Raw genomic sequence first — 24,652 nt, forward strand, 5'->3', positions numbered from 1 at the left:
GGATGAGATACACTGGTCTGAGCTTGAGTCAGACTCCTCCGAGGACGTAGAGTACTTCCCTGCAGCAGCCCCAGCTAGTCACGACCACGAGGCAGGGGGGTCTAGAGAGCCAGCTCCAGAGTCACCAGCACCTGCTACAGTCTCTGAGTCTCAGGTGACTCAGCCGTCCGAGCTCACTTCACTACTACAGCAGCTCGTGACCCAGCAGAGGGAGGACAGACTTGCTCAGGAGGAGGCCAGGAGAGCCCATGAGGCCCAGATTGCAGCTATTCAGAGAGAGGCAGCCCGAGAGCGGGCTGCGACCGAGGAGCGTTTTGTCGGGCTTATCGACAGAGTTTCACAGAGGACAGACGCTCAGTTTCAGCAGATGCAGCAGGGGATGATGGCGATGTTCGGAATGATCTCACAGCTTTACTCTCACACCGGACTCACCCCGCAGCAGCCAGGACAGCCAGGCCTTCAGGGTGTTGGAGCACCTCAGCTTGCCGTTACACCAGCTCCAGCCCCTACTGCAGCTCCAGCTACCTCAGCGACACCGGAGACCACGTTCTCGATGTCCGCATTACTTGGGTCTGCTGGTCGTCCACTGTTCTCTCCACTGCCAGCGACCACACTCTTTCAGGACTCACCGTCAGCGGTTCAGTCGGTCGCCCTCCCTTCCTCACTTCAGGCAGCACCTTCAGGGGGAGGAGCAGTAGAGGAGTCCCTGCTTCCACAGTCGACGCAGCCGGCAGCTTCAGCGGTCACTTCTTCGGATATTGATACTTCTTCCGCTGGCCCGGTTACGACTTCTACGGATCCTCTACCAGGCAGTGCCAGCACGAGAGCCTCCACGACAGTCACCCCCCCAGTAAGCTCAGACCCAGACCAGCAGCTTCCGTCTGTCACCGAGGGTGAGAGTTCTCCGTCCGACGACGATGACCCGGACCGCTTCGTCGCCGTACCACGACAGCACGACCCGTAGCTCGCCTTTTGGTGCTTTGATGCCAAAGGGGGAGAGGTGTTAGGGGGAGCACCAGAGTTAGGGGGAGGGTAGAGCTAGAGAGAGCTCGTAGTTATCAGGACTTTGATTCTTTGTATCACATTTGGTGTTAGTTCATGGATATGTACTTTTGTCGCTTGAGTATGCCGTGCTTTGAGACATATCTATGAATTTCGTTTGAGCCGTTGAGCTCTTTGGTCCTTCTTTTCGAGTTCGCTTGTGTTTATCCTGCTTTATCTTTCTCGCTCTCTCGTCATTTATGTTTGTGTTGTCATCAATCACCAAAAAGGGAGAGATTGTAAGCATCTAGGCCCTCAAGGTATGTTTCGGTGATTAATGACAACCATTATTGTGACTAATGAGTTTGTGCAGCTTAATGGATCATTATCGCTCATTTGGTCATATGTCAAAAGAGGCCCCTCAATTTCATTATTCAAAAAGGCGATCTCGGTATTCAACTCAATTTTATGTCAAGACTAAGGATCTTTCTAGACCTAAGTGTCATAAGGTTGAGAAGGACACTTAGGTTAGTATAGGTTTTATAGTTTTGTAGTGATCGCACTATTAAGAGGGGTTAAGGCTAAGTAACTTGAGCATGGACATGATCATTTGAAAATGGATGCACACTATGGTCACTCAGGTTTCTAGAAGTTCAAATAAGTGGTTCTCAAACTATATCTCAAGAATATTTGGATTTCATTCAAGACTCAAATCAGAAAAGACAAAATCAGAAAAAGTCTATACACCGGTTTAACCGACGCTCTCAATTTTCTATACGTCGGTTAAACGAGGTCAGCAGAGTCTGGACAAATTCAATACACCGGTTAAACCGACGTGTTTGAATTTAACGTCGGTGCATTGGTCCAGAGTTGGTTTTTCCAGGGAAATTCAAGTTCTATTCACCGGATTAACCGACGCTGTTTGAATCAAGACGTCGGTGCAATTGACCAGTGAGATGGTTTTTCAGAGGAATTTAAAAGTTGTACTCACCGGTTAAACCGACGATAGGTTTGAGTTAACGTCGGTGCAGTTGTCCAGAGACTTGATTTTTCAGTGGTTCAGTGGACAACTACACTCACCGGTTAAACCGATGCTACGTCGGTTAATCTGCCCCAGTTGTAACGGCTAGTTTTCAGAAGAGGCAGTTTACATTCACCGGTTAAACCGACGATGACAATGGGGGGTACGTCGGATTAACCGGCGCTACGCAGTTTTCTGGCAGCTTTTCTCCAACGGCTCTATTTGTGTGAGCTGCCTATATATACCCCTCCAATGGGTCATTTCGCCCACTCTTGACACCAGGCAACATCCATACACTCAAACTATAGTCAAGAGCCACATTGAGCTTCATCATTCACATACTTGTGCATTCAATCAATCAAGAAGCAAGATTAAGGACTTGAGTAGAAAGAAGCTAGTGTGCATCCGTTCTTGGTGATCGGTTCGTGCTCAAGTGAAGGCCTTAGCTTGTTACTCTTGGTGATTGGCATCACCTAGGCGATCTTGGTGATCGAGGTGTTTCTCGCGGAGCTTGCCAAGGATTGTGGGAGCCCGGAGAAGAAGATTGTACGTGGCTTGATCTCCACCACGCCGGGATGGTGAACGGAGACTCTTAGTGAGCGCCCTCGTCTCGGTGACTTGGGAGGTGACAATACTCTTTGTGAGTGTCACAACGTGGATTAGGGGTGTGTGCCAACACATCGATACCACGGGAAAAAAATCCGGTTGTCTCTTGTCCATTCCTTTTATTCAAGCATTTTCTTTCATGCAATTTACTCATGTGCTTGACTTAGGAACTTAGCTCTACCTTGCTAGGCTTTACTTTGTTTTAGCTCTCTTAGCTTGTGTTAGTAGCTTAGTTATCCGGTTGGTGAATTGGTGCCCTACTAGCATTGCATAGGATAAGGTTGCTTTACTTTGTTTTAGAATTTGAAAAAGGCCCAATTCACCCCCCCTCTTGGTCCATCGATCCTTACATAATATCCACTCCAAAACTTTCTCTAAGCAGATTAGCCAAATCATTCTTATAATCAGTAAGCATTTTATCGAAATTACTCGAAGAATTTGGCTGTGTGGATGTAGATACCTCACGCCTGTTTGGAACAAACTGACTGGATGGACCGGTCGGACCGGTTGGGGGGAACCGGTCTGACCGGACTGATATACCGGTCTGATCGGTCTCTACCGGTTTTGCCAACGCTGCACATATCGGTCGAACATCTCGTCAGAGATAGGACCAATGTGTGGCACTGAGTTCCTGGAGATTTCTGGTGGTGTGTACTGAACAATCTCGTTTGTTCGGTTAATGTTGGCCGAACCAGGAATACTCATAATAGGATCAGTGTACGTGGGTGTAACAGTTTGACCACTGAAATAATTCATCGACATCCCATTTTGAGGTTGACTCGTAAGAGATGCTGCCGATGATTGAGGAACATAAAATTCAGAAGTAGAAACAGATGGAGGTTCATCGGCTGATTCTGGTTTCTTACCAGCCGATTCCCTTTCCTTAGAGCTAAGCCAATTAACCCAATAAACATCACGCTCAGCTAGCAATTTCTGAATTTGTTCCATAGTAACAACAGAAGGTGGAGCAGTTGCAGCAGGTGTTACCCCAGTAGATGCATTCGAGGAGGTAGAAGCGAAGTCGATCTCTTTGATCTTGGTGACCTTGCCGCATCGACCGACCTTGATGCTCGCAAGCGCCGCTTGTAGATCTTCTTCATCGCGCTTCTTCTTGCGCTCCTCCAGCAGCAAACGAACGTCCTCCGGAAGATGCTCATATGAAGGGATGATATTCTCCTTGTCGATTTCTGTGTTCGAGACCATCTTCTTTGGAGTAGATTAGATCGGTTTTATTAACCAAGATCTTTCTTCCCCAACAGAGTCGCCAAAAAGTATGTTGACGCAAATCTCGGTCAACACATGAACGCACTAGATCGTGCGGCGCGAGAAAGAGCTCGATGCAGCTCTCCCTGCGTGAAGCGGTCAGACCGGTCTAAGGGACCGGTCAGACCGGTCGCCGGTGAGAATCGGTGAAGGCCGACGAACACGAACCCGGGAGGGACCTCGTCAGGGTAGGCGCACGTATGGTTGTTCTTGGATCGGCAGGCCACCTAGAACGCCTTCAAACGTCGCGGAGACGAAGGAAGAACAATAGAGGGGGTTGGAAAAGCTAGGGTTTGGAGAAGAGGATTAAAAGTAGAGTTTGTATTGATTTTGTTCGATTGTTATCCTAATCAGCCGTGACCCTTTATATTTATAGGGTGAGGTGGACTTATCCCGAAAGAAATCATGTTTACAGATCTAAATCTATGAAAACCCCTAGTTGTACTCGGACTCTAACTGGACCGGTCAGACCGGTCGGTCTCTGCCGGACAGGTCACCATGCCTCGACCGGTCAGACCGCTCGGTCGGACCGGTCAGACCGGTTGGTGTTAATTTTGGCTGTCAACAGTGAGCTTATCATGCTCTTTCTGTAACATTTCTAGGTTTTGGGATTTTTGGTGTTTCATATAGCCAAACTGCAATAATTCTAAGGCCTGATGGCAGATGCATGCGTATTTTTGTTTTGGATACGGTTTGTCAATAATGCGTGTCTTTGTGGCATAAATTTCAACCGTAGAAACATGCTGATGCACAATAATAGGCAGAATGGACTCCCGATATGTCTAATGGAACAAACTTAAACAATACATAGATGTGGGAATGCTGTTTAGCCAAAACTTGAAACAATGACAAATGGTATTTTGGGTTACTCTTATTATTGCAGGCCAATATATGCCGCACAATATCTGATGCAGTAAGAGTACTGGATGCTATTGTTGGTTATGATGCCCGTGAAGCGGTAGCTACAAAGAAAGCATCCAGGTACATTCCCCAAGGTGGCTACATGCAGTTCTTGAGGACTGATGGGTTAAGAGCCAAGAGAATTGGCATACCCAATGGATTTTTCAATTATCCAAATGGGACCGTTCAGCATACCATTTTCCAACAGCATCTGGACACAATGAGGTACTCATCAGTCATGTACAAAATGTTATAATAAATTAGTCCTTATATAATGGTACAAATTGTAATGAGGAAAAATCATATATAATTTTTTAACATAATTCATGATGTCTACTACTGCCCTACAAGTTTGAACTCAAAATTCTATTTCTGCATGGAGAAACACAAAAGACATATTTTGTTATCCGGTAAATTGAACTAGTTTATACTACTATTTTAGAAGTGAATGAACCAAAAAAAAAGATGATTATGCAGACTTTGGTCATACATTTAATACCGGAATCCAGTAGTTTGCCGAGTGTCCCGTAGTTTGCCGAGTGCATTCTTCGGGCACTCGGCAAACAGCCTCTTTGCCGAGTGCTGCCAAAAAACACTCGGCAAAATAACAGCACTCGGCAAAAAGAGTCTTTGCTGAGTGTTTTTTTTTCTTTTACACTCGTCAAAATATGTTTTACCGAGTGTCTGTAATTCAACCCTCGGCAAATAATATCTTTTCCTAGTGCTAGGCAAAAGACGATAGTAACGTTGTTCACAAAATCTACATCTCTCTCATATAGTTCAATGAAACTATAAGAGATATATAAGATTTGTGAATAACATTATTACCACTATGTCGGACGAACAAATGATTAAAATAAAAATTGTAGATCTTGAGAAATTGACAATTTTGTAGCTGAACACTTTTTAATTTGACTTAATTTTGACAACGAAAACTAAGTTTGAATTTCTCAACTTTAAAATTTGAATTTTAAAGTACCTTGGATGGGGAAACAACGAAAATAAAAGTTGTAGATCTTGAAAAGTTATGAAACTTTATAGTTGACAACTTTTTTATTTGAATTCTTCTAGGGTCCCAAACAAGCAATTTTTACTTGGTTTAGTATAGTACGCGTGAGGGGAGGTCACCAGTTCGAATCCTGCTGGCCGCGGTAGCGCGCGGATTTTGCATGAAAAATGTTGACTTGCGTCTTGCGATGGAGAAGGGAGGGCGCTGGCCGGTGGAGCCCTTCCCAGATTAATTTTTTTGCCATTTGTTTCATGTTTTTTCGATTCAAATTTTGCTGAGGGTCTTTTGGGCACTTGGTAAATTGTTTGCCAAGTGCCCAACAAAAAAGCACTCGGCAAAGAGCTATTTGCCATCACATTAGTTGTCGTGTGACGTTTGCCAAGGGTGGCACTCGGTAAACACTTTGCAGAGTGTAATAGGGCCTTTGCTGAGTGTTGTATGCACTCGGCAAATAACCTGATTCCCGTAGTGACGGAGTAATTTGGAATTTTTCCATACCAGAAGTATAGGGTTATTATAAAGCTAACTTTAATTTTGAGACAAATCTACTCAGTTTCAAATATCCAAAATCAACAATAAAAAGTAATGCAACCAGAATCCGAAATAGTTCCCTTAAGACAACCATACACAATAATTATATGTGTGAGGCCGTAGTAGGATATATTCGTGTTGCTTAGACCAGGTAAGCTCTAACATTTCCTTGCAGAGGAATGAACTTTCGACCTTTTTAGACAAAGAAAAGAGTAATATAGACATGAGATCTTTCATAATATGCATTGCTATCTAGATAACTCGACCATGAACCATTGTTTCGAGAAAAGGGAGAAAAATATTGCATAGATAGGAACCATTGGCAAGTACTACCGTACCACCAGTATCAATTATACGTACTGTCCCTTTTTCTGCAATTAGTTTTGGCTCTCGCTTGAGAAATGGCTTTCGTTACTCCATACCTAACTTTTATTACTTCTCATTTGAAAGGAAACATGGAGCAGTCCTCATTGAGAACATAAACATAGCAAATCTTGGTGTTATATTGGATGTTCTAAACAATGGCGAACAAATTGCATTATCAGCGGAGTTCAAATTGAGCCTGGATGCTTATTTGTCAGACTTATTATACTCTCCAGTTCATTCCCTTGCTGATGTAATAGCATTCAACAATGCCCATCCTATTGAAACTTTTGTTTTTTCTTAGATGTCCTTTATCACAAACACTAATAAATCCCAACCTTATATCCTGAATCACATGTTTTATTGGTCAGGAATTTTGTATCTATTACTTCTTGTATATCTTTTGAGTTTTAGCAGAATTTCTTGTTTATTTCCAGTAAACTGAATGATGAATCAGTGAATAAAACTTGCATCGCACAAAACTTACACTGCTTTTTTTTGTTTTGTAAGTAAAGTGGTATGACGAATAGAAGACTAATTATATAGGTATAGACCAAGATTATATTTTAGTGAAGGAACAAATCCAATGTTCAAGTATTATGCAAAACACAGAACTTTAACAGTTTAACAGGTTTGAAGATTTCAAACAACTTCCTAAAACTACACTAAGCTTGAATAAACTATCGCTGATGAACTATAATTTAGAAAAGAAGTGTTAGAAAACTAAAATTTTCAAATCACTTAATAAAACTACAGTTTCATTGCTAGTCTATTTCATAAACTGCTTTTGAAAACCTACATCACAAAACTACACTCCTACCATATCATAAAACTACAAACTCACTCCCATTCCATATCATGAAACAACACTTTTCTGCTTCTTGAGAATGTAACTTTTGAAATTCGATCTAACAAATAGAGATTGAGCTCAAATGCATAGTTTGTTAATATGTGTGATAATAGGAATATATAAGTGTAGTTTTTGAGCCATCGGTATTTCATTTACGTAAAAGGAAAACCATCTGCCCTTTAACTAGTACGTATCGACATGAACAATAATAATGAAATTTTAATATTTTATGAGTCTCTAGAATCATATACATCACAAACTAGTATGTATCGACACATCCCTTAAAACAAGCATCACATATAAGTTAAGGACAACAGACGGCTTCGCGAAAATAGAAGCAAGCCAATAATATCTTCTCCCCATTTTTTGGACACAAACATAAGACCCCATAGCTCATCTGCGTTAGTCTTCCTTCCTCCTAATTCTTCAATGACAACACAAAGACAACAAAGATTAATTAGGGACAAGGAATGGTTCGGTATGTCTTTTTCTATAATGAGCACTTCCCAACTTACAGCTCTGCTGCAATAGTTGGGTGCAATGAGCACTTGCCAACCTATAGCCTATAGCAGGTCAGCATCAACACCCTTTGGCTGTCGCCAACCTATAGCCCGCTTTTCATACTTCAGGTAGAAGGTGTATCCATTGCAAGACTTGATAGTTTTGAAGTTGTCTTCAGCCCTATTATTATGGCGCACAAGGTAAGAATAGATTAAAACAGTGGCACAAAAGATTGGAGCAGTAAGGTGGTGGGACAATGGGGCGTGGGGTACGGAGCAAGAGACAGCAAAAGTGTGTTGTCGGCGGAGGCATTGGTGCCAATGCACTGAGCTAGTGGGGGTCGACTCTGTGCAGGAGGAAATAATGTTGGGAAATATTTATATTTGTAATACTAGGGTTTTTCCTGTACCTAGTTAGACCGAGAAGGAAAATAGACCAGAAACATCATCAACGGCAACGCTGGACCAACAATGATCCAACAAAAATCCGAGACCATCTCTATCTCTACTACTATAAATTGTGTAGGAGGGACGCGACTTGCGTTGGTACGTCGGAGGGGTTCCATACGGTCGATTTTCTGACCGTTCGGTTTTTTTCTATTTTAGTAAGTTTTTTGTCGTTTTCTGATTTCAAAAAAATTTTAAAAGAAAAAAAATTTGAGAAAAAAAAGACAGAAAATTTTGACGAGAAAAATTTTAGAGAAAAAAATTTCAAGGAAAATTTTGGCGAGAGACATAAAAATTTTTCTAAGAAAAAAATTGGCGAGATAGAAAAAATTGACGAGAAAAAATTGAAAAAATATTTGCATCTAAACAAAAAAAGTTTGGGGAAAAAACTTTTACAACAACAAACAACAACAACAACATAGCCTTTTTTTCCCAAGCAAGTTGGGTAGGCTAGAGATGAAACCCGAAAGAAATAAGTTCAAGGTTCAGGCACATTGATAGCTAGTCTCCAAGCGCTCCTATCCAAAGCTATCTCTTTAGAGATGTTCCAATCCTTAAGGTCTCTCTTAACCGACTCATCCCACGTCAGTTTAGGTCTACCTCTACCCCTCTTTACATTATCGACTAGTTCAAGGATCCCATTACGCACCGGCGCCTCAGGAGGCCTTTGTTGGACATGTCCAAACCATCTCAGCCGATGCTGAGTAAGTTTCTCCTCAATTGGTGCCACCCCGACCCTATCCCGAATAACTTCGTTCCGGACTCTATCCCTCCGTGTGTGCCCGCAAAACCACCGCAACATCCGCATCTCTGCTACACTCAGTTGCTGCACATGTCGTCTTTTTGTAGGCCAACATTCAGCACCGTATAATATCGCCGGACGAATTGCTGTCCTATAGAATTTGCCTTTTAGCTTTTGTGGCACCCTCTTGTCACAAAGGATGCCAGAAGCTTGCCGCCATTTCAACCAGCCAGCTGAAATTCTATGCCTAACATCTTCATCAATGTCGCCATCCTTTTGTAACACCGATCCTAAATACCGAAACGTATCCTTCTGGACCACCACTTGCCCATCTAGACTAACGTCTCCCCCCTCATGCCTAGTCGCGCTGAAATCGCACATCATGTACTCGGTCTTGGTCCTACTAAGTCTGAACCCTTTCGACTCTAACGTGCGTCTCCACAGCTCTAACTTCCTATTAACCCCTGCCCTACTCTCGTCAACTAGCACCACATCATCAGCAAAGAGCATACACCAAGGGATCTCACCTTGTATATCCCTTGTGATCTCATCCATCACTAAAGCAAATAAATAAGGGCTCAATGCTGACCCCTGGTGTAGGCCTATGTTAATAGGAAAGTCAGTGGTGTTGCCATCACATGTCCGGACAAACGTCGTCGCATCTTTGTACATATCCTTAATGAGGGTAATGTACTTGGTTGGGACTTTGTGCTTCTCCAAAGCCCACCACATGACATTTCTCGGTACTTTGTCATATGCCTTCTCAAGGTCAATGAAGACCATGTGCAAGTCCTTCTTCTGCTCCCTATATCTCTCCATCAATTGTCGTATTAAGAAAATCGCCTCCATGGTTGACCTTCCAGGCATGAACCCAAATTGGTTTTGGGTCACACTTGTCCCTCTTCTTAGGCGATGCTCGATGACCCTCTCCCAAAGCTTCATCGTATGGCTCATCAGCTTAATCCCACGGTAGTTAGTACAACTTTGAACATCGCCCTTGTTTTTGAAGATAGGTACTAATATACTTCTCCTCCATTCTTCCGGCATCTTGTTTGACCGAAAAATGAGATTAAAAAGCTTAGTTAACCAAACTATTGCTCTATCCCCTAGGCATCTCCACACCTCAATGGGAATACCATCAGGACCCAACGCTTTACCTCTCTTCATCCTCTTCAAAGCCTCCCCGATCTCTACCTCCTGAATTTTCCTCACAAAACGTCTGTTGGTATCGTCAAAAGAGTCATCTAACTCAAGGGTAGGGCTCTCACTCTCCCCATTAAACAACTTGTCGAAGTACTCTCTCCATCTATCCATGATCTCATCATCCTTCACTAGCAGTCGATCTGTCCCATCCTTAATGCATTTGATTTGGTTGATGTCCCTTGTCTTCCGCTCGCGGATCCTAGCCATCCTATAAATGTCCTTTTCCCCTTCTTTCGTGGCTAGCCGCTGATACAGGTCATCATACGCCTTACCTTTTGCTACACTCACAGCTCGCTTTGCAACCCTCTTCGCTAATTTATAGCCCTCGATGTTGGCTGCACTCTTGTCAAGATGGAGACGCTTGAAACACTCCTTCTTCTTCTTAATAGTCCTTTGCACCTCGTCGTTCCACCACCAGGTGTCTTTCCCCTCCTGTTTGCCTCCCTTACTCACGCCAAACACCTCTGAGGCCACCTTCCGAACACATGTTGCCATCTTTAGCCACATGTCATCTGCGTCTTCTCCTTCTTCCCAAAGCCCCTCACCTAGCAACCTAAACTAAAAAACAATAAAAAAATTTTGACAAAAAATTTTTTGCATCCAAAAAATTAAAAAAGGAAAAAAAAGGCTAACTGGGCGCCGCCGCCGCTCCCAGCCGCCCCGCCGCTGGCCCGCCACCGCACCTCCCCGCCGCCGCTCCGCCCTGCCACCTCCTCGCCGCCATGCCTCCCCACTGCCGGCCCACCACCGGCCTGCCTCCGCCTCGCTGCGGGCCCGCCGCCGCACCACCCCGCTGCCGCTCCGCCTCGCCGCGCCTCCCCGCCGCCGCTCCGCGCCGCTGCCGCTCCGCCCCGCCGCCCCCCCCCCCCCGGCGCCGCTCCGCCCTGCCGCCTCCCCACCACCGGCCTGCCTCCGGCCCGCCGCGCCGCCCCTCCGCGGGCGCACCGCCGCCGGCCAACCACCGGCCTGCCTCCGCCCCGCCGCGCCATGGATCTAGCCTGTGGAAAAGGAAGGGAAAGGGAAGGGGGAGGCCGGAAGGAGGAGGATGCGGGGGGCTCCAAGAGGCCGTAGAGCGGTGGAACTTGCTGGATCTGGGGAGGAAAACGGAAGAGGAAGAAATGGGAAGGGGAACGAAAGGAGGAGAAGTTGGATCTGGACGGGAAATGATAATGATGTTCTGGGCCCCACACACGTGAATCGGTTCAGCACCCTCGAACAAGTCGAATCGACCGCGAGTTTCCCAACGTCCGGTCACCCGTAGATTTATCATCGCGTACGTCGCGGCGTGCGATCTTTGGTTCAGCCGGCGGCCAGTTTCCTCCGCCCGATCAATCGCGCGCAGCCGTTGGATCAGCAGTTCAAATTCAAAACCCTGCGATCACGCGCAGCCCGTCCATTGTCGCAGATCGCGCGCAGCCGTAATCATCGCACATCGTCGCAGATCGCGCCCGCCTCTCGCCCCGCCTTCCCATCCCTTCGCAACGCCGCCGGCGCGCCAGTCCGCCCGCTGCGCAACGCCGCCGGCGCGCCAGTCCGCAACGCCGCCGCTGCGCCGTCCCGCTCCGCGGCGCGCTCCGGCTCACCCAAGTCGCCGGCGACGCCGGAACACCCGCGACGCCGCACCGGTCGCTCCGCGTCGCGCACCGGCTCGCCCACGCCGGCGCGGGATCACCCACGCTGCCGCAACGGTCCGCGCCGCCCCTGCGCCTCCCCCGGCGGGTCCCCGCGCCGCCGCTGCGCCTCCCCGCCTGATCCGCCGCGCCTCCCTCCTCTTCGGCGGCGAGCAGGGGCGAGCAGGCAGTTGCGGGCGGCATGGCGCGAGCGAATGTGGCGCCCCCTCCGACTCCCCACTCTCTCCATGGAGCGGGCGCTGCGCCGGGGAGAGGGAGCCGCGGCACGGCGGCGGAGTGGAGGCGCGCGCGGTGGACGTGCGGATGCGGCAGGCGAGCGCGCGGAGATGGCCGACGGTGCGCTCGTCCTCCCTCCCACTCCGTCCTCGGCGCGCGGCCTCCATCCCCTGCGTGCGGCGTCGGGAGCCCGCTGCAGCGGTGGCGGACATGCGGGTGCGCGCGGCCGTCGAGCTCGGCCGCGACGGTGAGCTCCGCAAATCTCGACGCCTACCCAGCGCCTCCGCCCGCCCGCCCGCTAATCTCGCTCTCCCAGCAGGCCAGGAGCCCAGCACTCGAACATCCTCCGCGGACCGCCGCCTCCTCCAACTCTGGCGCACGCCCGCCGCGTCGCCGACTCGGGACGCCGCCGCTGCCTCGACGCCAACATTCGCCAACATCCGGAGTGCCTCCCTGTGGACCGCCGCCTCCCCACTCTCCAGCATCCCGGCGCCGACGGCCGACTCCGGCCTCCCTGGCAGGTCATGGGCGCTGCCCACGCCTGCTCGCCTTCGATTCGGGCGTCGTCGGCCTCCCGCTCGCTCGCCGGCTTAGCCCGACGTCCACGGCCCTCCGTGCAACCGCTCCGCGCCACATGACCAGGAGTCAGGAACGACACCACGGCGCCACCGCTCTCAGGGGCACGACCACTCCCGCGCGCTGCTCGCCAACGCCGCCCTCGGCGAGGAAGGACGACAGCCCGAAGCCCTGCGACACCGTATGACTCGTGCTGCCGTAGCCGGTTCTTACTCCAGTACTCGTCCGAGGTATCGTGCGTGGAGCCGCATCCCAGCAGGCAGGCAAAACAGGGGGCCTTTTCTCTCCGCGTGAGCACCTGCAGCACAGTGGATCTGTTTGTGTGAGGAGGTAGGCACAATGCCCCTCTATATGTTTGTTTTTTTGCTTCTCAGTTTAGAACGATTGTTTAGCAGGCCTATAGATTGCTGGGATTGGATTAGAATATCTATCTGTTAACGGAATATCTAAATCTTGATTTCATTCTTTTGCACTCACCAGGTTTAGGTTGTTTAGGAGAATAGAAGAACACTAGGTAAGCAGCTAATCGTTAGAGTCTGTTCAATTTCCATAGCCCTCACTTATTGCCCTTCAGTTCATCTGACTAGATCTTCTTTTGTCGTGAATCTGGAATTATTTTGAATCCCCTCTTTCCATATATATATGTTACTTGAACAACATTTAGTTTCGATATGCATCTATTGTAATCACTGTTAAAATGGTTCTAAAATATCTTAGACATGTCTGTGATTTTTAATTGTGATATACACATAGCATTGTTAGCAGGCATACAGAGAAAGGGCTCAACACTGAAAAGATAGCCTGCTATTACACATCCCATCAAAATGAAATTATCACCTGTGTTGTATTCCAAGTGAATATTGACTCCAAATTTGCAGATATGTTGAAGATCAATGTCACCTGAAATACAAGTGAGCAAGGGGGCTACTCTAGGCCTGCCAGAATTCCTATTTGTATACCTAATATCTTTTTCTTTTCTCTAAGGACAAAGTATAAGATTTTTCCCACCATGTGCTAGCTGGCCACTCTAGGCCTGATCCGTTGCTGTTTGCCGCGGATAAGGTGGTGACATGGTGGCATATGCAGATATAAGGGGGCGACAAATCTCTACTAATAAATGCACTATATGATTTGCTAAAAAGAAAAGTTAATATGTTATTTCCAGTTTGATTTTTTTTTGGTGAGGTCCTTCCTTATGATATTTTCATGTAGAGGCAAGATTCAGAGTGGGCTTTGCTACGACGACATCCATCAGAGGATTTGTTTGGGGTGCAAATCTGTGGACCGTATCCAGATACGGTAGCACGAAAGGTTGAACTTGTGGATAATGAATGTTTAGTTGACTTTCATAGACATAAATATGGGCTGCCCAATTGATATAGTTGTCAACAAGGTTGCTGGATCATCATTGCTCAAAAAGTCTCTGAGGATTACGAGTATTGTACAAGCGGCATCTACTTTTCAAGTAATATCAGTTGCTCATTTAGGAGCAGGCAAGGGGATATGTTTCTGTTTTCTTTCTCTTCTCTGAGGGTTATGTTCCAAGTTCCAACCATTTATTCCAGTTAAACATTTTATTGGATGGTTTTTTTTGCTTATATACTCCCAACTCGAAAATTGTGTCCTCATGGTACAATTATTACCATGGTTCTGGGCTGACTGTCTGGTTTCGCAGGGTCGAGCAGTGTTTGCAACTAGGAGTTCTTTCGATCCAGCGGAGTACAACGGCAAGGTATATGTTTCTGGACAGGTTTGAATGATGAGTGCTGATAACATTATTGCAAAATTTATCTGCATTAAATGGTCTGAACTATATGTTTAATATTACTTATGGAGGCAAACAATGCCTATATCTTCACAAGGTTTGGCCTTGGTGTGGTGATGTATGGGGCAATTTGTATATTTCATATGTCTCGTGCCACAGTGGCTCCATTATATTTCATGAATGAAATTAGACGTACCCTTTATGTTTTGAATATGAATAAAATTAGATGTGTTACATGTATGCCTACCATACATCAATACTATAATCAAGTGCAATTACATTATCTACTGCTTGGCTCCTTGCCAGCAAAATTATAATACCATCTATCTATGATTTGTATTGCCCGTAGCAATGCATGGGCATGAAGCTAGTGTACATCTAAATACCCAAATTTGTTAATTGGTTCACGTGAGATTCAAATCTTCGTTACCTTTATTAAACCATCAGCATATTAAGTTGCCTGGGCGTTGATGTGGACCTAGCATGTGAGGCCCACATGCAAGATTTTTTCATAACATATTTTTATAAAAGGTTTTCTATTCTCCACTTAAATTGGTCCCGTGCAGCAATTCAGACCAAAAAGACTTAGAGGTATGTTGGGCTATGATCCTAGTGATGGGCTGGGCCGAGCTTGGCGGAGAGAATAGACGACAAATCTTTCGGCCACAAAATCGAAGTGTAGGCCCACAGGACGAAACTGAGATAAAAATGGAAGACATAAACGAAAGCAGAAATACAAAGGTAGGGTACATGTGTACATACGAACACCCCTCAAAAAAATGTGTACATACGAACAATGGCACGGCACTTCAAGTCTTCAACAGAAACAAAAGTACTCGCGTACCCACCACGTAACCAAACCGGCCGCCGGACGATGGACACGGCCAAGGCATCGGCGCATCGCACGCCGCGGCGAGCGCTCCTACCTACGCCGACGGGGGCGGCGCCAGGAACGGCATGGGGATGTTGGCGTTCGGGATCGACGGCATCGGCGGCAGCGCCACCTTTGGCACGGACGGAACGGCGGGGATCGGCGGGAGCGCCACCTTGGGCACGGACGGAACCGCCGGCATGGGCGGCAGCGCCACCTGGGGCACGGCGACGGTTGGAACCACCGGCATGGGCGGCAGCGCCACCTGGGGCACGGTGACCGCTGGAACCACCGGCATGGGTGGCAGCGTCACCGGCGGCACGGTGGCCGCGGGCCTCTGTGGCACCGTCGGCAAGGTGGGCACGGCAGGGAGGCCGGGGACGGCGGCAGCGGGAGCCGCGGCTGCCGGGGTCGTGTCGGCCAGGTGGCGTGACGCGTAGCACGAGTTGCTGCCCAGGAGCGCGCACGCCATGACCACGGCCAGGAACCTCGCAGCGGAAGCCATTGCACACACTCCCAGCAACTACTAGGCAGTCTGGCTTTCTGTACTCTGCTGCTGCAGGGATCGGTTCTTGCTGTGTCACGAAGAACAGGGGTCAGCGCGTGGCGATTTATACCCCAAGTGAAGGCGCGATTAGACTGGTTGGTGGCCGGATCGGCGTGGCAGCCCAGGTTCTTTAGCCGGAGTTGGTGATCAGAACGAACGAGGAGATTAGTTGCAGCGATCGGCAGGCGTGGATGCTCGCCGTGTGGCTCAGATTTCTGTGTTTAGGTGAGCAGCAGGGTCGTGTTCGTGCCCTGCAGCTCCAAACTGATATGATGCAGATGCAGTATGCCAGTATCAGTAAGAAGTAAAGAACTGTCCCAAAGTGAAGGGATAAAACTGAAAACCTGCTCGTTCATGGTCATGGCAGAAGGCAATCCCTGGCACGAATCAAAATCATCAGAAGATACGGTGAACTGAACAAAACAACGGTAGCAATTGACAAACAAGAGTCGTATACAGAGTTACAGACACCCAACACTAGCTCAAATAAAGATGGCCTTACCCGCAAAAAAAAATGGCCTTCACGCGTTCACGCCCTCATTTCCGGTGAGTCATTTCTGCGCGAAGATGCCCTCAGGCTTTGGTATCCGCCTGGGGGTCACAGTCTCACCGAGGGCGCCTATTGGTCACCAATCACACTCAAAGATCCCGGATGCGCTATGCGTCTTGTATGTGCCAGCGCGTCCAGTAGTGTCAGTGTTTTTGTCGACATATGAAATCTGTAGTTCCAATATTCACAAAGGGGATGTAGCTCAGATGGTAGAGCGCTCGCTTAGCATGCGAGAGGTACGGGGACGAGTCTGTCATATAGAGCTCCGTCCTTCCCACGCATTTCTATCTATATATATATATACTATATAAAAGTTGAAATAATTGAAATCTTTTTTTACCAAGATTAGACCCATTGTACCCCTCACGGAGGCCCCACTTGTCAGGCCAAAAGGTTTGACGAAAGGGAGGAGGAGATTGGTTTCGTCAATACTTTCCACCAAAATTATATTACTTTTTTCACCAGTAATTTCCTATACCCACCTTTTGTATCTACATATTACTTTCCTTTAGCACACACATACTTTCCTTTGCACATACATTGACCCATAATTTACGTCATTTTTCTTTTCGAAGGATAATAATTGACATTGTTGTTTATGGAAGGAAAAGAAAGACGTGTATTAATGTATTACTTTCTTTTAGTATACACATACTTTCCTTTGCACATAAGTTAACCCATAATTCATGACATTTTTTCTTTTGGAAGGATAACAATTGACATCATTGTTTATGAAAGGAAAAAAAAAGACATGTATTATTTTTAGAAGAAAAATAAATGGCATCATTATTTTATGGAAGGAAAAAAAGATTTGTATTGTTTTTGAAAAGAAAATAAATAACATCATTGCTTGATGGAAGAAAAATTAAATACGTGACTGTGGCACGTACATCTTCCCTAGTTTATTACAAAATCCTAACTGTGACAAGTATATGGTCATGTAGATAGTACTTCTGAAATGCATTTGTAGTTAGTCATTGCTGATAGCTTTTTTCAGAAAACATCTGTAATACGTATTACTACAAAATTATATAGTAAATATTATTTAAAAAATATGTGGTGCACTGTACACATCTCATACAGGTTTTAAATAAATTTTTTTGTTTCAAACAGTGTTTTTGAAAATCCTATGGACATTAGAATATATGTACCACCTGATGCTCGAAGAGTTTTGTTAAGTTTTACCAGTTGGGCCGAAAACTCCCTAGCTTATTACGGACTGGTTTTAGTAACCGTTGTTGATATTATTTTGGTATTGGTTCCTTTTCTATGATAGTGTAAATTGATTGATAAAAGTACTAGTTTTGTAACCCAACATATGTCAAGAAAATTAGTAACACAATATTATTTTCTAATAGTGTAGTACTATGAAATTTACTCTGATTCAACTATCACAGGAGAGGCTGAAAGATTTTGGGCAGCTTATTGAAAGGATTGGGTGCTCTAGCCTAAGAGGGGGAGGGGGTGAATTAGGCACTAATAAAAACTTTGACCTATGACTCCAACTAGTTTGCACAAAACTTAAAGTAAAACATGCTATCTAGATGTGCAACTAGGTTGTTCTAGTGTGAAACCCCTATTCCAAAAGAGTTTAGCAACCTATAGCCTTTCCTATCAAGAAACTATTCTATGAAAGTAAATGCACACAAATTGCTAGTATGAAATGCGGAAGCTTAATGAACGGGATAGGAGATAGCAAACTCTTGACGCGGGTGTTTATCCCGTGGTTCGGTTAGTCACAAAGGTACACCTACATCCACGTTGTTGTAGTACTCACTAAGAGTATTGCTACTCGGCCACCAAGTCTCTTCCGTGAACACAATCACGGTCACCTTGGCCCCGGGTTCCACTAAGTAGCTTCTCCACAAAGGATGGGGTCTCCACGTCCCCCGCACAAAGATGTCGTCGCCGCTCCACACCAAGTCGGAGGGTCGATGACGTTGCCGGCGAGCTTCACGCTCCAAGGTGCCGGCGTACCAAGCTTTTATTTTGGTTCGCTAATGAACCACAGCACAAAGGCTCGAAGCCTTGTAATCTCACTCACTAAGAGCTAATCCTTTACACAACACTCTCAAAAGTGTGCTAAGGGCTAAGGATATAATCTTGATGCTCTTGTATGGTTTGGAGATGTTCTTGGGTGTGTGTGGGATGTCCAGCAACTCCAGCAAGCTTCAAATGGCCGGGGTGAGGCGTATATATAGGCCACCAAGTCTTGTAGCCGTTGCTCCAACGGTCAGCAGAAAACTGCGTATCATCGGATGAACCGATGCCTCTGCCTGGGGTAGCGTCGGTTCATCCGGTCACTCTCAGACCCGAAGTAGCCGTTGAGCTTCTGTCAGCTGACACAGTGACCACCGGTTCATCCGATGCTTAGCCGTCGGTTAAACCGGTCACTCACAGCACTCAACTCTTCTGCTGACGTCATTACACCGATGGTATGCACCGATGCATCACCAGTTCAACCGGTGCTGAAGACTTGCCTTTTGCGTGACTTGCATCGTCCCTGGAACACAGTATGCCGAATGCACCGATGCCCCTTTTTGAACCATCGGTTCATCCGGTGCCTATAAGCTGACTTGGCTTCGATTCCCTTCTGCACCAAAAAAATCATTGCATCAGTTCTTCCAATAACCATCGGATGCACCGATGCTCATGCGGCGGAACCCCCGTAGGGGCAGTCCTTCGGCCTAGCTACGCCTATCTTCTCTCTCTTTGTCATCACTTGAATCTAAAAGTCTGAGAATAATCATCTTAACGACCATATTAGTCCCATTGATTGCGTTGTCAATCGATCACCAAAATCACTCGAAATGGCATAAATGGTGCTATGTTCGTTTCACTTATCTTCCTGGTGGCTGAAAAAACTACTGGTATAGGTGCCCCAGAAAGAGCCGCAATCCAGGAACTAAAGAAACTGTCAGCTTACGGATTGGAGAAGCTGATGAAGGAGCTGAAATTGGATACAATTATGACGCCCAATGACAGTGCTGCCAGTGTTCTTGCCATCGGTGGCATGCCCGGAATCACTGTACCTGCTGGATATGGTAAACTTGGAGTCCCATTTGGCATTTGCTTTGGAGGATTGAAGGGCTATGAGCCGAGGCTTATTGAGATCGCCTATGCATTTGAGCAAGCTACCCGAGTCCGAAAAATTCCAACATTCTCACCATAGTAGATGATGAGAGTATGTATTTTTTATATTATTTGTTGTTCGCTTCTAAACTATGGTTGTCCCTTTCATGACTTCTGTCACTTCAATAATTCAAATACTACTTTCATGACTCTGAATATTGTTGGAGGCCCAGAAGTACTTGACTGAAAGATCTCTGTGTCTTCTTTCGATGGATCCAATCCCATCATCAAATTCTCATGGATCTTATCAAAATCTTCGAGAGAATAATGTTTGGACCTCCGGTCACGGGCTTAGGTCCTTTAATGAAGTTAAGTCCCTACTAGGAGCCCTTCCAGTCATAAGCTGCTAAGAATAAGGATCGTTGTATTTTTTGGATATAACAAGTTAGCCTTTGCTGCCTCCTTATAAACGAGTGTGTGTTAAGCGAGACCATCGGATTACTTCATTCCAAACCCCAGATTTGTGTCTACCAGTTTTGTGTTTTGGCAAGGTTCGTGTACCATTTGCTTATCCACTTGTTCTTTGATTTGTTAGCAGGTTTATGGTTGTTCTTGGCATGGCAAGAATAAATAAAATTCAAATCTAGTGTAAATGTCATTAAGGCACAGTAGCTCTATTGAACATTGTAGTTGGGCAGCACAACATCGAATCCACCCCAAATTCAAGTGTTCGACAATCCTCATCGAAAGATCGGGACTAGCCCCTACCATGTCATCAGTTGGTACATACCAATTATGTTAACACATTCAGTCTGCAAGCGCAGAATGTCTGTTGTAGCCTTTTCCTAAGCACTATTCCAAGGTTTAATATAGTAACATCCCATATTTTACGAAATAATTTTATGCATTTTCTGTGAATTTACAATTCTAGTGTGCATGTGCTAATAGTTAGGAATAATATAAGTGGCACATACCTCTCTCTAGAAACTCCTAGGAATTTTAAACTTAAGTTTGAATCAAGGACTATTAATTGCTAGTGTGACTTATTTGGAATTTAATTTTGGATTTTTATTTGATTCTTTTTGTGAGTTTAAAATTGAATTAGCATTCAAATTAAATTTGAATTACTAACTATACTAACTTGGGCCTAAACTCGGACCCACTAACCTAACCCTAACCAAACCCTGCCCTTACATAGACCCGGCCCTAAACCCTACTCGGGCCTAACCTGCTAACCAAAATCCAAAACTCAAGTATGGCCGGACAAAATTAGTGAGCCAGATATATTCTATTTGTATGTATTTGCAAAATGCCTATGTCTCTAATTTTTGCTTCTTAGGCTGCTGGCATTGGTCCAAACTGAGTCGGCTCCATACATCTGCCTAGCCTCTTGGCCAAAGGCCGAGGCAAAATGCAAGCCAGCCAACCCGAGCCAGCCCGCATACAAGAAGGTCCAAATCTGGTGGGGCACAAATGTGCCCCACATGCTTATTTGCCAAGCTGCATGCTTCCCACCTGTTACCTTTCTTCCTCCTCACCTCCCCGCCCTTGACCAAAGCTATGAGGAGGCCACCCCTTCTCGTTCCTGTTCCGTGAAAACGTAGCGCAACCACTCTACCACGTCACCCCGCACATTCCCTCCACAACAAAAACCCTAGTGCCACAATAAAAATTCATGGCCACCACCACTCTCAAACCCTAGATTGTTTGGGTTTTTTCCCCTTGTCCGCTACTTCTGTAGCACCCGAGTGTTGGTGTTTTTACTGCCAACCTACTGAGGGATACCCTGAGGTAGTAGATTGTAGGCAGGGTGTCGCCAAGATTAGGAACTCAAAGATGCAAAGAACACAAGATTTAGACAAATTTAGGCTGCTGAATAGCATAATACCCTACATCATGTTGGTGGCTTGTATTGCTTTTTTAGAATATTTTTGATATTTTTAAATGTCGCTACTAGGTTTTGTGTTCCTATCAATGCCATTAGGAAATGCATGTGGTATGCCTTAACGTTTATAGATGAATCCGCAAGCGCACGGATATAATGTTGTAGCAATTCACCCTAAGAGTATTCAGGGTATCATATTTTCTCAGGAAACGGAGGTGTAACGGTCTTCTAGCTAGTTTACCCAGAAGAACAAGAGGTAAAATGACTTGGGGTGGTGTGTTATATCTAAGGAAAAGGGTCAGGGAAAGATAAATTATGCTGCTAAACGTTTACTTTAGGCACCGATGCTCACCTGATTTGCCAAACGATTTTGGTATACAGAAGCACTGCAACGACCACGAACGTGAGGGAATTCACAAGACCCGCCAAAGCGTGACGGACGGACAGGGCTGTCACCACCTGTCGCCTACCCTTACTACTTCAAGTACTTGTTGGGTATATTAGCATCACGAATATATCCACAAGCGCATGGATACAGTTATAGCTTTCACCTCAGAGTATTCCAAGAGTTATCGAATCCAAGGGAATGTGTGTGCTATTCTAGTCGGTCCAAGGACACACCAAGATAGGTGGCAACAGTAGAGTGGATTCCTAAGATAGAACTATAGCTGGGTGAAAGGTCGATCTCTCAAGCACAATACTTGCTTCGGGCACTGGCTTACACTTGGTCTGCCAGGCGACTCTGGCCATCGGCTCTACGCTATATCCGAAAGTGGAGGATTACAATGGACCAATAGGACTATCACCACATACGGTCTACCTCTAACAAATCGTGGGATATAAATCAAAGGAAGGATAACTCCTAGCCTAGACACCATGTCTACGCTATTGATTACTACTACAGTCTAACTACGTATGACATCCTGTAGCAAACTACAACAATCCGTATAAATATGGTGCAACGAACCCACGAGTAAGAGAACTGATCTCACTCAACTACCAATACTAGCAAATACTATTCCAAGTAAAATACTATAGAGATAGGAACCACTAATGCTTACTGAGCACCGAAGAATGTAGTAGTATCCGTAGAGGTACAAGCTGCGAGAAGAGTGCCAACACCCTGGCACTTCTCTCGAACTACTCCCTCACTCTCGTAGAGTTTCAAATTGGAGAAGAGCGCCGACAGACCAGTGCCCCTTCTGAGTACCTCTACCCCTAGCCTTTGCAAGGCAACTCTAAACAAAAGAAGGCTTGTTGTTGCTCTTGGTGGTGTGTCCACATTTGGAGCCCACCCCTCATATTTATAAAGGGTGACCAGGGGTGGTTCGCCGCGGATCAGCAGCTCTATCACCTGGAACCGCCTTAAGGGACCAATGGAAGGTTGTCAAATCGAAGGAAGTAGGTCGGTGGCACCGTGGGCCGGTCGGCCGACCATAAGTGGGCCCCAATCACCCCTAGCTTTGGCTGGGAGACCACCCCATGGGCCCGTAAGCCCAATCCAAGTGAGCGGCCTTCTGTCTAGGTCGGTTTTTGCTGCAGGTAGTCCCTCCAATCTGTGAGGCTGAATGGTGCACTCTCATTGGTTGACGCCTTTTGCCTTGTATTGAGGAGTGTGTTTCCTTGTTCCTTCCTTTGAGTGTGTTTTCTGCCTTAATTGACCTGCATACAAAATTCACCAACACTTGTGGAAATGGTTAGTAATAAACCCTACCACTAGGTTGATGTTTATATTTTATGCATTTATGCAGGATTTGATGGCCTAAAATAGGTATTTAGGAGCCATAAACAACACCCCCACACATCGTCTTTGCTCGTCCTCAAGTAAAGGAGAAAGGACTAAGGTGGAACATGACATCCAAAAGTATGAAGCGAGCATAAGAGATATTCCAAACCATACCTTGTACTTGTGAAATTTGAAGTGTCTATCATACTATCTTGGGTAGTTGAGGCATGGAATGGTCTTGAATCAAATCACTTATACTCCTCATATCAAGTGACATGGGATTTTTCAATAAGTTTACAAAATAAACCTTGCTTAGCTCCTCATTTGATTCTCTTAGATCGCTCAATGTGTATATGTCCTTACCAAAGCATTTGACTCTACTACTAGTTATGGCTATATGTGGAGCTCAAGGTAGGTTATGTAAGATGAGCATACTTGTATCACATTTATTGCAAAGTCAAAAACCGGATCCAAAGAAAAAACAAATCACACAATCAGATCAAGATGTGCACGTGTATGAATGTGGTGGATGATGGAATGAAAACTCTTTTTGTATGGTCTCTCTCTCTAAAATCTTTTGAGGACATGGCTATCTCTTTTTTTCTTTGGACATTCATGTGTCCATTTTTTCTTTCTTTTCTTCTTTTTACTTGGACCTTCATGTGTCCATTTTTTCAATTGGACCTTCATGTGTCCACATTTTTTTGATAGCACATATCTCTTTTTCTTAACAATAATTAGAGAGAGAGACCAACACATATTGTGGAGCATTTATTTTGTGGACTAGATGAACGGTACAATGCTAACTTCTCATAGAAGTATAGCAAAGGGTATATGGTGTGCACATGAATCTTGATCATGAAAGCATGACAAAAAGTTTCTCTCGAGGGTCACAACAATTTCACAAAGCTCAATGCAAATACAAGCAACATATGTGTATGTAGTTTTCAAGATATAGCATCATATGGCTTTGGTAGGACTTTGGAATAATAAAGAGGAGCTTTCCAAAGGGTTTTCCAATTTTTTTAGTAAATTTCCCAAGCACTTGAACACTAAGAGTGAAGATCATATCATTCAAACCATATCTCAAATATCAACTACTTAGATAAGCATGTTTTTCTAAATATTTTTTGTTCACAAGCATCAAGATTATAAGCATGGAATAAAACATATGCAAGTGAACCGAAGGAAACATGTGGAGTTTGATTTTGATTCTTGAGTTTGATTTTAATGGGTTAGAATTAAATTCATTCAAACTCATGAATCAGGGAGAATCGAGCGGTAGAGGGTGCACATACAATCTCTCTTGAAGAAGATGGGGATCGAGGTGAACCAGTGGTGATTTGGCTAGATCACGAGGGCAAGCGACTCACTCTGGTGCACTCACCTTGTCCCTT

General features: G+C 45.6%; 1 protein-coding gene, 1 long non-coding RNA gene and 1 pseudogene across 2 annotated transcripts; 2 read left to right on the plus strand and 1 right to left on the minus strand.

Annotated features, from left to right (window-relative positions):
- Positions 1-19,744, plus strand: part of LOC120683598 — a 36,566-nt pseudogene extending 16,822 nt beyond the window's left edge.
- Positions 13,008-14,244, plus strand: LOC120683600. Its single transcript, XR_005678843.1, has 2 exons — positions 13,008-13,169; positions 14,052-14,244. It is a non-coding gene; the product is annotated as an uncharacterized LOC120683600 (long non-coding RNA).
- On the minus strand, positions 15,262-16,069 carry LOC120683599 (protein PELPK1-like). Its single transcript, XM_039965687.1, has one exon. It carries the CDS (start codon positions 15,978-15,980, stop codon positions 15,531-15,533), a length of 450 nt encoding a protein of 149 aa, XP_039821621.1. The 5' UTR covers positions 15,981-16,069; the 3' UTR covers positions 15,262-15,530.
- Positions 19,745-24,652: the final 4,908 nt, after the last annotated feature.

This window comes from Panicum virgatum, chromosome 7N, assembly GCF_016808335.1.
Source record: "Panicum virgatum strain AP13 chromosome 7N, P.virgatum_v5, whole genome shotgun sequence".
Classification (NCBI taxonomy): domain Eukaryota; kingdom Viridiplantae; phylum Streptophyta; class Magnoliopsida; order Poales; family Poaceae; genus Panicum; species Panicum virgatum.

What these genes read in the sequence shown, in the direction of transcription:
- LOC120683599 (XM_039965687.1), bottom strand. Translation starts at nt 15,980, where the DNA reads ATGGCTTCCGCTGCGAGGTTCCTGGCCGTGGTCATGGCGTGCGCGCTC.